The sequence below is a fragment of the Camelus ferus genome, chromosome 10 (genome assembly GCF_009834535.1).
Source record: "Camelus ferus isolate YT-003-E chromosome 10, BCGSAC_Cfer_1.0, whole genome shotgun sequence".
Classification (NCBI taxonomy): domain Eukaryota; kingdom Metazoa; phylum Chordata; class Mammalia; order Artiodactyla; family Camelidae; genus Camelus; species Camelus ferus.
In genome coordinates, this window is record NC_045705.1 from 18984151 (window position 1) to 18999750 (window position 15600).

General features: G+C 33.0%; 1 protein-coding gene across 1 annotated transcript in view; it reads right to left on the reverse strand.

The window, feature by feature from the left end:
• DCDC1 (doublecortin domain containing 1) overlaps positions 1-15600 on the reverse strand; it is a 381196-nt gene that overhangs the window by 353795 nt on the left and 11801 nt on the right. Inside the window, exon 3 of the mRNA XM_032488403.1 lies at positions 5402-5559. Within this exon, the coding sequence (XP_032344294.1) occupies positions 5402-5553 (152 nt within the window). The 5' untranslated portion in view covers positions 5554-5559. The remainder of the gene's footprint in view (positions 1-5401; positions 5560-15600) is intronic.

The following is a 15600-nucleotide window of genomic DNA, read 5'->3' on the forward strand; positions in this document are numbered from 1 at the left end:
CTCGTGATTTTTCCTTAGATAAAAAGCCTCAGATATGTTTGAATAGTCACCCTCTTTATGTGCCCATCGAAGGCATTCCCTGATCAGCTCCAGTGGGTAAATAAATACTCAATGGTCTAACACCAATGATGGTAATTCCATTTCCCTTGCCCTGTGCAGGTTAATTAATCTGCTTGTGATCCATTTGTGGCCAATGAGAAGTGAGAAGTCTCCTGGAGAAAGGTTTTTTGCCCTAATAAAAAAGAGACATAAGTGATTAAACATACAACTATCTTCTCTAGTCAGATATTGTTGAGTGAACATGTGATGGGCCATCTTGCGAGTAAGAAGAGTCAGACCCAAGGATCTAGCCGATATTCTGAGGATATCAGAGGGAAAGCAATGAAGGGCCAGGCTCTTTGATAACACTGCTGAACCTTGAACTGAATCCTAGAATGGCCCTCCCTCTAAAGTTCCTGTTATGTGAGATAGTGATCGTTCATTTTTAAAGTCACTTTTGGTTGAGTTTTTTGTTACTCTCTGCTAGTGATAGTCTAACTTACATAATTAACTTTCTAATTGTGTTTGTTTCACTTTTAATTTTATTCAGAATCTTTACTAATTTTGAATTAATTTTATGATGGGCCAAAAAATAAACTAGTATGATATTTTCGAAAAATTTGACTTTTACTTAATCAGGAACATTTCACCAGAAATTTCAGCATAAGCATAAAAAGCCATGGAGGTTTTTCCGCCCTTTTTGAAACACAAAGCATTCTTGGTGAGTTTAGATTTCTATGGCAGAAATCTGCATGTGGCTAATAATTCTATTCATGAGTAGGAAGTGTGGCTACTTCGACAGATCATGGCTCAATAACAAGCATGCAGGTCTAAGTTATCACATAGTTTGGATGTGAATTCAACAGCAGGATAATGACAGTTGCCAAGGATTTGTGCTTACTGTCGCTTCATACCAGCGCTGCCTGTCAAAATGTCTCTTTCTCTCATACAGAAGCCATAGAATTTTTATGGATAGCAATTACTTACAATATACAATGAAGTACATCAAATCTAACAACCACTCTTTAGCCCCTCATTATTTGGTAGTCTTTTTGTTAAATGTAGTCAACCATTTTCATCTAAATTATTTATTTATACTGTATATTTGACAAGCATATATTTCTCACTTTATATTCTTGTGGCATTTAAACCTTCCTGAAGAGTTATGTTCTTTTTTTTAATGTTGTCATTTGTAAAACTCATCTTTATCGTATTACCATTTTAATGGTAATTAAACTCTCTAATTGGAATAAATACAAGTAAGAAAATGTAAACATAAAGGAAAATGACCCTAAGTACATTCAATAATAAATCACCAGCTTAAAATACTGGATGAAACAAATAAAAGAAATAACTCCACATATGTTTGGTGAAAGGAAACTTGTATAAAATTTGGAGTTCACAAAGCACAAAGATTTCATTAAACTTCATCCTACCTTTTCCCCAGCTTGATGAAGTGAATAACCTCTGATGATATAAATAAATTCCTACAATTGCTAGATAAAATGTGATCTGAACATCATAGAAAGTAAATAATAGAAGTGGTAACAATAAACATGAACAATTTCCCCAAATTTTATTTCAAACACCAGAAGAAAATATAATTCTAGTTTGGCCTAGAAATGTTGGTAAAGGTATCCTGATTGCAGAGCAATTTCTAGTTATTTTATAACACATAACAAGTCAAATTTTTACTTGTAACTCAGTGACTGACTAATAACTAATGTACTATGTTCAAATTACAAATATACCTTAAAGGAGATACTCAATGTTTGAAAAGTTGAACTTGCTAACTTTTGTAGAAGGAAATCTAAACAAGAAGAACAGTTTATAATATTTGTAAAGGGCCCATCAGAGTATAAGATTGGAGCATAAATCATCCCACCCATAGGGAAAAAAAGAATACTATTTCTGCTTGTGCAAAAATACAAAGGAATAAAAGTAAAGTACATATCATTGTAAAATGACTATAACTCAATAAAAAAAAAAGACGTTAAAAAAATTTAAAAAATAAAGTACACATCTTAAATCTAAAATTGGGAGAGATTATAGATATTATATAAGGATTTTCCCGTGGAAATTTAAATTTTCAAAAGGAAACAATATGGTCTTTTAATACTTTTAAAGGAAACAATATGTTAATATTTAGATTTGTAGAGATTTTTAAAGGCTTGAAGGAAAAATCTAAAAAAGGTTATGAACTAAAAGAGTCTAATGTGTCAGGCAATGGAGGTTGAAAACAGCGAAGGTGTTGCCCTGCTTTATTAACCATTGATGCGTCGTTTCCCTCACTTCCTTCTGCTACTCATTCCATGGTGGGACCTGACAGCTCATCTTTGGAATGATGCAATTACTAAACTTAAACTGTCCCTAGAAAACATGATATAACAAGTGTTTATAGTTCAAAAAGAGGCTAAGATTCATTCCAATTAAAAATATCCAAAATAACTAAAATGACTCAAAAAAGTGAATGAACAGCTTAAGCAGTCAGTCTCCTTGAAAGTAAGACTTGTCTGTGAAAAAGCAACCCACATAATCTGTAATAAAAAGTTGTTGGCAATTCACTTTTAAACTGATTTAAGTCCTAATGTAATATACTAAAAATAATTTGTCCTCTCAGGGAACTAAAAACGTTGGTCTTGCACTCAGCTGCAAGCAGAAAAAAAAAAAAACTGTACCTTTCTACTGTAAAAATCATGAAATTACATCCTTAGATGATCATCAGGTAAAAATTATTAAAACAAAATATTTCATATGTGGGAAAAAGATATTAATTGTTTAAAACATTCTGTTAGTTTAAAAATGCAGTTTTAATTTGGAAATCTTCCACCTCAGCATTCTCAGCATTCAGAGATTTCTTCTATAAATATAGCAGAACTGCCCCTAGATACCTGTTACCAATAAATAATTGATTCTGCCTCATGTCTCAAGGGCTGATGCCCTGTTCCAGGTTTCCTGGGAATACATCAGCCTACAGCTAGGTAGGAAAATTTCCTATCATGCTGCTTGCCTCAAAGTAGCCTTAGGGATGAAGCTAGACTTTTCCAGGCATCTGACCTCCTACTGGTAAGCCACAGAATGGGAGGATCAGACCTTTGGCACAACATGTTGAACTCAGTTACACTGTTGGTGATTAGTTTTCTTTTGGGGTAAGACTCCCAGCATAGCAGATTTTACTCTGTTTCAAACAAATGTAATGTAGAGTGACAGAGGCAAAACATTGTAAGAACAGAAGAAAGAGAGAAAAGAAAGATAATGTAAATATAATAAAAAGTAAATTAATAGCATCAGATAATAACATGAGAATTAAGTGACTTGTCACTGTATGGTTGCAATGAATGGATTTAATATATGTGGGCATATTTTGTAAAAATGTACAATGTGTTAATTAGTGAAAAAAGCACAATCTCTGTAATACAAATAAAGGAACAACAAATTGACTATATTTTAGTAATTATTTCTCATAAAAAGATCACAAAGATGTGGAAGAAAGGTGGCAAGGAAAAAAGGATGAGACAAGAGAAGTTTTAACCTCAATCAGGGGGAAAATGTCTTATAAAGAAAATTGCCTCCCTCTGATAATCATATTAATACCAACAGATGTTAGACTACCATTAGCCTGTATGAACTTGATCCTTTTCAGGTTGAAATTCATCATTTTCTTTTTCATGAAGTAAAAGACCTCTGGGCATTGTCTTTTACTTTCCATTCTGTTGCCAAGAAGAGGATTACTTCATTTTCTCGGTACATCATAATCAAAGTTGATGGTAACAGACAACAGTGACAGAAAAGAAGCTACGATCCAGACAAATAAATAGAAAAAGCACACTGAAACAAACTATAAAAAACAGGCTGTAGGAAAGTGTCACACACACACACACACACACACACACACACACAAAGACTGACATATTTTCTTAAAAGGGCAAATAAAACCAGAGTTAAAGGGACTCAGAATCAAAGAAAGAGTATGAGAAAAAAGCAGAAAGAAATAATAAATAAAATTACAGTTTCACAAAAGATACCACAAAAGATAGTTAGAATAAAAAGTAAATATAGGGGAAGGAGGTATAGCTCAGTGGTACAGTGCAGGCCTAGCATGCACGAGGTCCTGGGTTCAAGCCCCAGTATCTCCATTTAATTAATAGATGAATAAGCCTAATTATCTCCTCCCCCGAAAAAGATTAAATAAATAAATAGACAAATAAAATGTAAATACAGTACTATTTTGAAATGGAAAATTGTTAAAAAATAAATTCTAGAGGCAATAAAAATGCAAATACACAGTATATTATTTAGCATTGGCTACATTTGTACAAAGGACTACTTAAAAATCCTATTCAGAAAATCTTTCCCATTCTCTTATTGAAAGAACACTATCATGAGAAATTTACTCTCAACAATATAACTACTAGGTAATGATTTCCTAAAAAGTTATCTAGCCATTTATCTAGCACACTGTGTCAATGGTCTCATGTGCTAAGAATATGCACTCATAGCTCAGAGGAATAAGGCAAGACAAAACTTAGCTGAAAGTCCAGATTTCACTTTCACTTAAACTTAGTAACACAAAAAACAATCATACTGTCCTAAGATGTAATATGATCAAGCATTTCTATAAGGAGATTAACATAATCTCTAATTTACAAGTATTTTCTTCAATGTTCTTATAGTCTACATTTTCCTTTTACCATAAAGACCATGGCATCATCACCTTTAACCAGCCAACAGCTTATCAATATCTGACAGATACTTTTTCATTCTTTCACTAGAATTTCTAATGGAGAAAAAAAAAAACACAAGAAAAATACTTCCATCTCCTCTGCTTTGTATGTCTAAGAAATGTGGTAGAAGTTAATAGTTAAGAGTTCTGGCTGTAATTAGATCCCTCTAGGTTCAAACTGTACCTTCTCTACATATCAGTTGTGTGATCTTGGTCAAGTTAATTAACCTTTCTAGGCTTTTTTGGTAAGATGGAGATATCTAAAACACTGTCTGCCTTATGTTCCTCTTGGGGTTGTTTGGAGAACTAAATAGATATAATGTAGTTAAGCACTTTTTAGCACAGCGACTGGCATATAGCAAATATTATCTGCCTTGTCATCATTATATCAGTATACTACCAATCCAAATGAGACTCTAGAAAATAATTTGTTTATTGCATCATCTATTTTTTTTCTTCCCATTAAATAGAAAAAAATGGAAGGGCTCTAACCCAGGCAACAACCTTCCAGCCCATCAGATCTCCAAGTTATTACTGATATCATCTCCACCAAATATTGAGCATTTACATAGAAAACTTTGTATTAGCACTTTTCTCCCCTTCAGAAGTCAGTTTAAGCTGCTGAAATAATATTCTTACCTTGGTACATCATTTGAAATGTATTTGTAACTGGGGTGAGTGGTATCCCCACTGAAGGTGCCTTCAGGGTTGCCTTGCTGTGATACCTCAGAGGTTTCGGTCAAGGGTGATAAAGAAGACTGAGAAAGTGTTGCTCTGTGATCTTCTGCCATTTACAGCTAAAAATGAGGAAGAATGTTATTTAATTTAAAATGTAAAATCTTCCTGGGTTATAAATTGAGGCTGGGTATTAATCACAATTTACTTCTCATCATGTTCTAGACCATGCAGCAGTTGCTAAATGAAATCTCACTAGAAATGAACAGATGAGAGCTTAAAGGAAGACAAAATTAATGAATCTAAGTCTTTGATCGGTATAATCCTATTTAAGAAAAAAATTATATAAAATAGTTGCAAACTATTTTAATTTTGATGTTTGCTAGAAAATAGCTAATTATACAAACAACATGAGGACTATGTTATTGAAAAGTGCAACACAATGTCTTTTTTTCCTCATTTTTTTTTTCGGTCTACTGTTTATCCTTTCGTTTTCTGGAAGCTACCCTTCTCCTGATTCTGATGAGAAGTATGTGGTCTTACTTTCCTGGCAGGGAAGTAGGTGTGTTCAAGGTTAGTCAATGAAAGTATCCTCCCCAGACACAGGGATTGCTAAATCAGTTCTGATGGAGAAGACGAAGTAGTGCCCTGTTCTCTAGGATTGCTAGCTTTAAGAACAATGTAAACTTCTACCATTGAGATGGAAGTAAAAACAGATGAGAGAAAAAAATGACAGATGGAGAGAGGTTAAAAAGTGAAAGAGACTCCTGACGACCACATCTGAATCCTTGAACGCAGCTATTAACAACCACCACAGCTCTTGAGTTTCCTAGGTATGTGAGGCAACAGACTCCATTTTGTTTGTTTGCTTGTTTAAGCTAGTTTGAGTTGGGATCCTCTTATTTGTAATCTATAAATCTTGAATAGTGCACACAGACAACCTAAAATTTCTTAAGACCAATACTATACGCCCATAAGAAATAATATCAAAGAATGTTATAGGGTCCTTTCTAAGGTGTAATCACCCACTCACAATTCTGATAAAAATAGTTACAAAATCTCATGTCGGATGTATCCCACTAAGGTAAGGAGGAGTCCGAAGGCAACATGACATACCAGTACTAAGGGAAGGATATTACTTGTAAGGTAATTAAAAAAAAAAGCACTTTTACCATTTTTCTGATATTCTGAAATAAACACATTCATTCATCCAGTTATTTACCGAGCACCTACAATGTACTTGGCATTGTTCTAGGCGCTCAGAATTTTTCAGTGAACAAAGCAGAAAAAAATCATGCTCTTTGGAGCTTACATTTCAGTGGGGGCAGATGATAAATAATAAACATAAGAAATAAGTACACTGTAAAATGTTAAATGATAAATGCTATGGACAAAATTGATCAGGAGGGGCATATTGGGAATATGGAGGTGAAGTGAATTATAAGTTTAAATAGGTTTGTCAGCATAGGCTTCATTGAGGTGGTAATATCTGGGCAAAGACTTGAAAGAGGCAAGGAAATGAGCCACACAATATCCAGGAAAGAGTGAGAGGGCCATGAGGTGGGGTATCCCGGCAGGTGTGAGAAACAGCAGGAGTAGATGAATACATGAACAAGAAGGAATGCAGCTGGGATGAAGTTAGAAAGGCAGTGGGGGCAGGGGGTGAGGTGTGGTGGAGATAACAGGGCCTTGTAGGACACTATTAGGACTTTGAGTGAATTAGAGATCCCATGGAGTGTTTGGGGCGGAGGAGTAATATAACTTAAAAAAAGATAATTTTGGCTTCTTTGTTAAGAATGCATCAAATGCATCAAAATTTCAATGTCCTGATTTGCCCATATATTAATATTTTCCAATACTTATTATCTTGACATTCACGTTAGAAATAAATTTCTAGCTTGTTCAAACAATGCTAACTTGGATTTTTACTGATTGCAGTTGAACCTAATCCTGAAACTCCTAATATTCCTTGAACTAAGTTGGTTTCAAAAACCTAAAATATATATCGGCTTAGAGTGCAGAAATGAGAACATTAGGATGGTTTGGAATCTAAATCTAAGAGTCCACTAATTTGGGGCTTTGGGTCTTCAAGGCTCACCAAGCTTCCCCAGTCAGGCCAATTCCTTAAAGTAACTCAATCTCTCTCTTTTTCTGTCTGTCTGTCTGTCTGTCTCTATATATAGTCAGTATATTATTAATGTATACGTTAATTATTATGTGTGTATATACATACACATACATACATCTTGTTGGTTTTGTTTCTATGGAGAACCCTGATACCCCTGTTTCAAAGACCATGTCAGTCTACAAGGTTAAGCTCGAACTAGAGTCAGAAAGACTTTCCTGAAGCATGGGCCAGTAGAGCCAGTCAGATGATGGATGCAACGGGATTAGCAGTATTGATGTGGGTCAGGAAGAAGCTATGGCAACTGCAGCAACACCAACAGCACCAGCAACACAAAGAGACAAGCTGACCAATAGTCTTCTCATTTGGGAGAGGGCATCTGGAAGACTTCCCTTTTGAACTATGACTTATCTACTAAGGTTCTTAGATAATCTACAAGACAGGAAGCCCAAAGAGTATTATTCAAGACTCGCTGCTAATTAAGCTTATGGAAGAATATAAGAACTATAATATAACATACTCACAAGTATTATGTCTTTCTCTGCCACTTTCTAGCTATGGGACCTTAAGTCTTACAATCTTTCTGAGCTTCAGTCCTCTTATTTGCAAAACCAACTATCACATGGTTATGAGGATTAAATAACCAAAACGGTGAATATGAAAGTGTCTGGCACAGTACTTGGCACATGGTAGACATTCATTAAATGTTAGGTGAATCTGAGTCACTGTCAAAATAAGAAAAGGTATCTCTCTCTATGTAGTTTAAAAGAGAAGGTACTTTTCTCTGCCCAGCACTCCTTCACACTCTCCCTACCGTTTGAAATGTCTCAGAATAGGAGGGCTGAGATTCTCCTCACAGGCTCCCACAACAACCACTGCCTGTTAAGTTTTTTCATAGATCAGGTCTTCCCCAATTAGGGAATGCTTAAAAGTGAAAAAAAAATCCAGCTTTGTATAGCAAGGAAAAGTTACATGAATAGAGAGTAAATCACCTTGCAGAATGAAATCCCTTGAATATTCTGGTGTGTTTGTTATATAATTCAATTATTAAAAAATTAAAACAATTGCACCAAACTATTCAAAAATATCTCTTGAAATACAGCAATAGCTTTACTTTTTACTTATGCATGATTACAATCCCAATCTTCACCAAAAGAAGTAATCATTTTAGTAATGGTTATAGCTTTTTTCTTCTACGTAAAACACTTTCTGGATGCTTTTAGGTGGAATGAGTTATGTAGTGTGAAATCATTACCATACTTAAGTGCAGTATTTCTTCTGTAATGTTACTACAAGAACAGTGTTACAGTGCTCGCTTTGGCTCACATATACTAAAAAGAAGTGTTATCCTCACTAGAAGTAGAACATATTAACAGGTTAAGAAAACAATAGGTTTTCAGGTAACATTATGGCATGTTACTAATTAAATGAGAACTAATTGTTAATTAGAAATTAAAGAAATAAAAATGTGTTAATTTTAGTTAGACTGATACTAAATACCATAATATTTTAGCAAAGAATAGAAAAAGGCACTATTTTATGTTTTATTAACACATATAGAGCTTATTTACTGACACTGAAAAACTACTATTTTTCTTTGCTTTCCATCTGTTAACAATTTTATATGGATATGAGTTCTCTCATATTTCTAGATCTGTTCTCCCACCAGTTTTTTTTTTTTAAAGCATTCAAGTTCACAGTGGCTATAAACCTGGACACTGGAGCGAGAGTGTCTTAGTTTACATCCCTGCTGCTCACTTACTGGCTATGACACAAGTCACATAACCTCTTTGTGCATTAGTTTCATCATCTGTAAAATGGGGTTAAGAATAGTAGCCACTTCATAAAGTTGATGTACTCGGCACACAGTAGGTACTTAAGTGTTGGCTGTTAAAGAGGAGAGCTTGATGGTCTTCAAGTCAGGACACTAAGTACCAACAGCAAACAGTATGTGGAGACTTCCCAAGGGGCATGTAAGTGTGTATAGCTTTAAACAAATCAATTTCCAGATCTTGCCTTCCATATATATGCCATCCTAAAATGTACCTGCCCAGGAAACTGCCTGTCCCAACTACACTTTGCCCTTGGGAAGTCTCCATTCTTTCATTCTAGAAAAGAAAGGCATTCCTTTTATGCACATTTGAGGGTTTCAAACTTAAGAGTTAACTCCACTATTTTTTTAATGAAGAAATTATAACCCCCCCCACTAATCTATATTATAAATATATTTCCAATAAATTTTACTTTTTATCCTCAAAAAAATCAAAAATGGCAATATATTCATGCTGTTTTGAATAAATGTATACTAAAAATAGTTATAATAAAAAAATCAATCCTGGGGAAATTTTGCAACACTTACAACCTTATGGTCACAGGATATTTTAAAAATGTGTTGTTATTGTATGTCTGAGACGTCAATAAAAGACTTTCAAGCATAAGAGATAAGAATCAGAGTGGAAATAAAAGTTTAAGGAGGAAAAGAAGGATGCAAAATTTCCAGCTGTTAAGGAGAGCTTGTTAATATTTTTAATGTTTTGATGTTTCAAAATCCCTATAGTATTCAGGCCTGGGGCCAAACTGTTCCATTAAGATGTGACATCTTCTCATGCCTGAAAACAAGGAAGCTATCAAAGACAAGTGGGGAATGTCAAAGGATATAGGAACCAACTTGAAGGGAATTCCACTGGTCAAAGATGGCATACTCTGAACAAAAAAAGTAGAAGATAGAAACATTAAACATATAAAAATGCATGGGTATCTAATAATACTAAAATTAAAATTTTAAACTTCATTATCTCATCATTCACCTTTGTTGCTTGCTAGGGCACAAACTGTTGTTCTGAAAAATAGTAAGTGTACTTTTCCTGCTCTCCTAAATGGGCTATAATTCAAGATGACCAAATAGAGGATGAGAAACTTCTTCATAGAAGAATCATATCTAATACATGCAGATGGAATAGAAGAATTAGCAAATCACCATAGTGCAAACCATAATGAAATAATGGATCTAGATAATGTTTGTCCAGGTAGTTTGTCATCTTCAGATGAAAGAGTGATGGGAAATTTATACTAGATGAATCTGACTGGTATCACCTATACCGCTGATACATATTAATATGTTACTAAAATAAGACAACCAGAAATTGTTTCTCCTTATGTGACTCCACAGGGATTATAAACACAAGACTGTCTATAAAGCATTCTCGCCACAAATACTGAATGTAATTGTCTCTAGATCTAACTTCTAGTTCATGACAAATAGGAGAAGGTAGAGAAACAAGTTGAAGGACACGGCACAGAGAATAAAGGGGAGGGAGAACTGGTACAAATGAAAAAAGACTTAAGAATCATATCAACCAAATGTAAACCTTGTTTACATCCTGATTTGAACAACATTATTTTTTATTTATAATTTAAAAAAACTTTAAAATATAGTCAATTTACAATGTTGTTTTAATTTCTGATGTACAGTATAGTGATTTAGCTATACATATACATATATATCCCTTTTCATATTCTTTTTCATTATAGGCCATAAGGTTTTGAATATAGTTCCCTATGCTATACAATAGGACCTTGTTGTTTATCTATTTTATATATAGCAGTTAGTACCTACAAATCCCAAACTCCCAATTTATCTGACCACCCCCAACTTCCTTTCCCCTCTGGTAATCATAAGTTTGTTATATATATACCACAACTTCTTTATCCAGTCATCTGACAATGGGCATTTAGGTTGTTTCCATGTCTTAGATCTTGTAAATAGTTCTGCTATGAACACTGGGGTGCATGTTATCTTTTTGAATTAAAGTTTCCTCCAGATATATGCCCAGCAGTGGCATTGCTGGATCATAGAATAAGTCTATTTTCAGTTTTTAAAGGAATCTCCATACTGTTTTCCATAATGCCTGCATCAAACTGCATTCTCACCAACAGTGTAGGAAGGTTGCCTTTTCTCTACACCCTCTCCAGCATTTATCATTTGTGGACTTTTTAATGATGGCCAATTTGACTGTGCAAGGAGATTCCTCATTGTAGCTTTGATTTGCAATTCTCTGATAACTTGCGATATTGAGCATTTTTTTCATGTGATTATTGGCAATTTGTATGTCTTCATTGGAGAAATGTGAACAAACATTAACTTTAATGAGACATAGACTTTTGAGGCAATTGGTTATATTTGAACACAAACGGTATTATTGGTCTTAAGGAAATTATTTTATTGGATGTGAATAAATGGTATTATTAGAATAAATATCAACATTTTAATTGGTTAGAGATACAAACCAAGATATTTTGAAATACAATATGATTGGGATTTGCTTTAAAATACTTCAAGGAAGAAAGTGAGAGTATAGATAAGAATGGCAGAAGTTGATGGTTGTTTATATTGGGTAAAGAGTACACAGGAGTTTGTTTTACTATTTTTTCTTCTGTTCTTGAAAATGTTCATAATGAATTGTTTTTTTAAAAAAATCATACAGAATTTATGTTTATTAGATATATTTAAAAGACTGATGTTAACGGCTTTATTTTAAAATGTCAGTATTCATAGCATACCAGAAGTTACATCTATTCCAACTACTTAAGCTTATAATGAGAAATTTGAAACGTCAACTTAAAAATGTACACAGGCGTATATACTTTAAAAATTATATTAGGGAGTATGTAAGCAAAACTATTTGAAGGTCACTGTTCTAGTCAATAAGTAACTTTGACCTCAGCTTTGAGTAAGGAAAGAATTTAAATTGAACAGAGCAGACACAGACCACTCCTACTCTTTTTCCCAGGTAAACTAGGATTTGCTTAGTTTTCCTGGGTTTACTTAAGAAAGAGCCATTCCGAGGTGAGAGACATGTTCTCATAATTCCTTTACTGTGGACAAGGTGCTTAAGATTGCCACAGAATCATCATAATTTAATACTCCTTTCACGGCTTGTTATAGGTCCCTAATTCAGACAGTGATGATCAGATGCATTAGCTTAAACTCCCAGATTGTGTGGGAGGATCAATGAAGTTCAAAGTGAAAAGTACTGCCAAGTGGAAAATTACTTCGATGAGAATGGTAGCTGCTGAGCCTATTTCCAAACAAGCTAACCCAAAGGGCTCACAGACCAAATTAAAATGCTCCATTCACACAATTTAGTACAAAAAAAAAAAATTAGAAACACATAGTGATAAGCAAGGGGAAAGAAAGAAATTATACTACTAATTATTATTTTTAAAATTAATTTTGTGTCAATAGAAATATAGCTTACTATAGAACAGTCTGTTCTTCCATAATGTAATAGTTGTATGCCAATTGTATTCCGTAATGTAATAGTTGTTATCAAAACTTGTTTTATAAAAATAATAGTTAAATTGGAGGGGAAAAAAAAGGAAGGAAGTTAAGAACTGGAGTTTCAGACTCTCAATTTTTTTTTCCTGTTGGAATTTCAATGACAAATGTTTTTGCTTGTTTGTTTTATTCTAATAGCTGTAATTATACAATGCTACAAACTAAATATACTAAGATAAATCCAGCCATCTAGCTTTTGCATTACTCTATGTTACCAGGACTATGGTTAGCAGAGCAGTTCTTATATATTCTTAGCACTTTATTATCCTGTCACCCATTGTTACAATAAATAAAACATAAACAGGAGGGCATTTGTGGCCCTCCAAATGTGTTTTTCCTAAAACCACTTTGGTAATTCCAGATCCCATCATCCACCATTCAATTGTCAAATATTTATTAAGTACCAACTATTTTCAGACTTAAAAAAAGACAATGGATTCAACGTTGAACAAGAGAACATTGCTTTTTCACTAGTTGAATTTTCATTATAATAAATGTACACAATTTTAATTAACTTTTTTAACTAAAAACAATTTGAATGATGATAACTGCAGTTATTACAGAAATGCCCACATTAAGATTGGAAAGAAAAGTATAAAAAAAATAAAATTCCTTACAAATCCTAACCTTGGAGTTAGCCATTATTATAATTTTTGAATATTTGTTTTCTAACTTTCATCTATGGTTTTACAGAGATAGTCTTTTCTTTAAACAAAAGTGTGACCATATTAAATAATCAGTTTATATACAGCTGTGTATATGAGAATATTCCTGTATTATTAAATATTTGTTGAGAACATAATTTTTTAATTACTTGTTTAATATCCTAGCTAGTTGCTCCAAACGCTTCCAAATGCTTCATATTGTACATAAAGCTATTGTTCTTGTACACAACTTCAACCATGTCATTGACTAGTTTCTTAAGAAGTTGTGGAAGTTAAATTCCCAGATTAAAGTGTATGAACAATTTTAAAGCTGTTGATGTGTATTTCCAAAGTGAATTCTTTTTAGAAATGTACCATTTTCTCAAACTAACAGAAATGGTATATAAAAGCCCATCTAACAGCACTCATTACTGGAATAATATATTATTTCTTAACCTTAAATCTTAGAATAATTTTCTAACTGGTAGTGGAAATTTAATTTTTAAAATTGTCATTACTTAGAGTTTTTTTCATATCAGTACTCAAGGAGGAATTTCAGGGGATAATCAGTGAGATTTTATGATCTGGAGGGCATTATGCTTAGTGAAATAAGTCCAACAGAGAAAGACAAATACTGTATATTATCATTTATATGTGAAATCTAAAAAATAAAACAAATGAATATAACAGAACAAAAATAGACTCAAAGATATAGAGAACAAACTACTGGTTGTTTGTTTGGGGAGAGGGAAGGAGTAAAGAGCAAGATGGGGTAGAGGATTAAGAGGTATAAACTCCATATGATATCACTTACGTGTGGAATCTAAAAAAAATGGCACAAATGAGCTAATTTACAAAACAGAAACAGACTCATAGACATAGAAAACAACTGATGGTTACCAGGGGGGAAAGGGGTAGGTGGAGGGATAAATTGGGAGTTCAGGATTTGCAGATACTAACTACTATATATAAAATAGATAAACAACAAGGTCCTACTGTATAGCACATAGAACTGTATTCAATATCTTGTAATAGCCTATAACAAAAAAATATGAAAAGGAACATAAATATATGTATAATAACTATGCTATACACCAGAAATTAACACATAATTGTAAACTGACTATACTTCAATTAAAAACAAAAAGAGGTATAAACTGCTATGTATAAAATAAATGCTACAAGGACATATAGCACAGGGAATTTGACCAATATTTTATAATAACTTCAAATGTAGAATATTCTATAAAAATTTTGAATCACTATGTTGTACACCTGAAACTAATATAATATTGTAAATCATCTATACCTCAATAAAATAAAAAATTACCATTATTTAAAGTTTTTATCATAGCAATACTCAAGGAGGAATATCAAGGGATATTCAGTGAGATTTTTTGAACTATAAATTATTTTAATTCTACTTAGAAAACATTTAATTAAAAGAAGAAATTCCTGAAATATAGGATATATGTTAAACTTCTAGATATTTTAAAGATAACTGAGTTCAAAATATCTAATTAGCCCAATGCCCCCTTTCCCATATACTTATGAGAACATATCCAATTATCTTGAAAAAGGCAATTAAAATTACTATTAATAATCTTAATACTAGGACATGTTATAATTCATTTGATAATTACATTTCCCACAAAGATACTGTCAACATAAACTGTGAAACTGCAGATCCATCCTGTTTACAAGTATCAGAGACAATATGCTCACTATTCTGTTGTACTTAAATGTTGTATTGCAGTTTTTCTTAACAGGTAATACGTGACGTGAAACATGTCTGATTTTATGCTTCTTAATTTCCATTCTGATGTTTAACATTCAGAAATTATATTTATGTATCACACATCTCAGAAAACAATTTAAATAATTAAAGTAAGAAAAATAATAGCAACCATGCCTCTCATTTCAAATACAAAACATAAATCTTTCATTCCTAGATATCAAAGAACAATCTGCGATCAGAAATGCCAACTATTTACATTTTCTAATTTATGTAGCTAGCATTATTTTGTCTAAGTGTTCATATTTTATATTTTCAGAA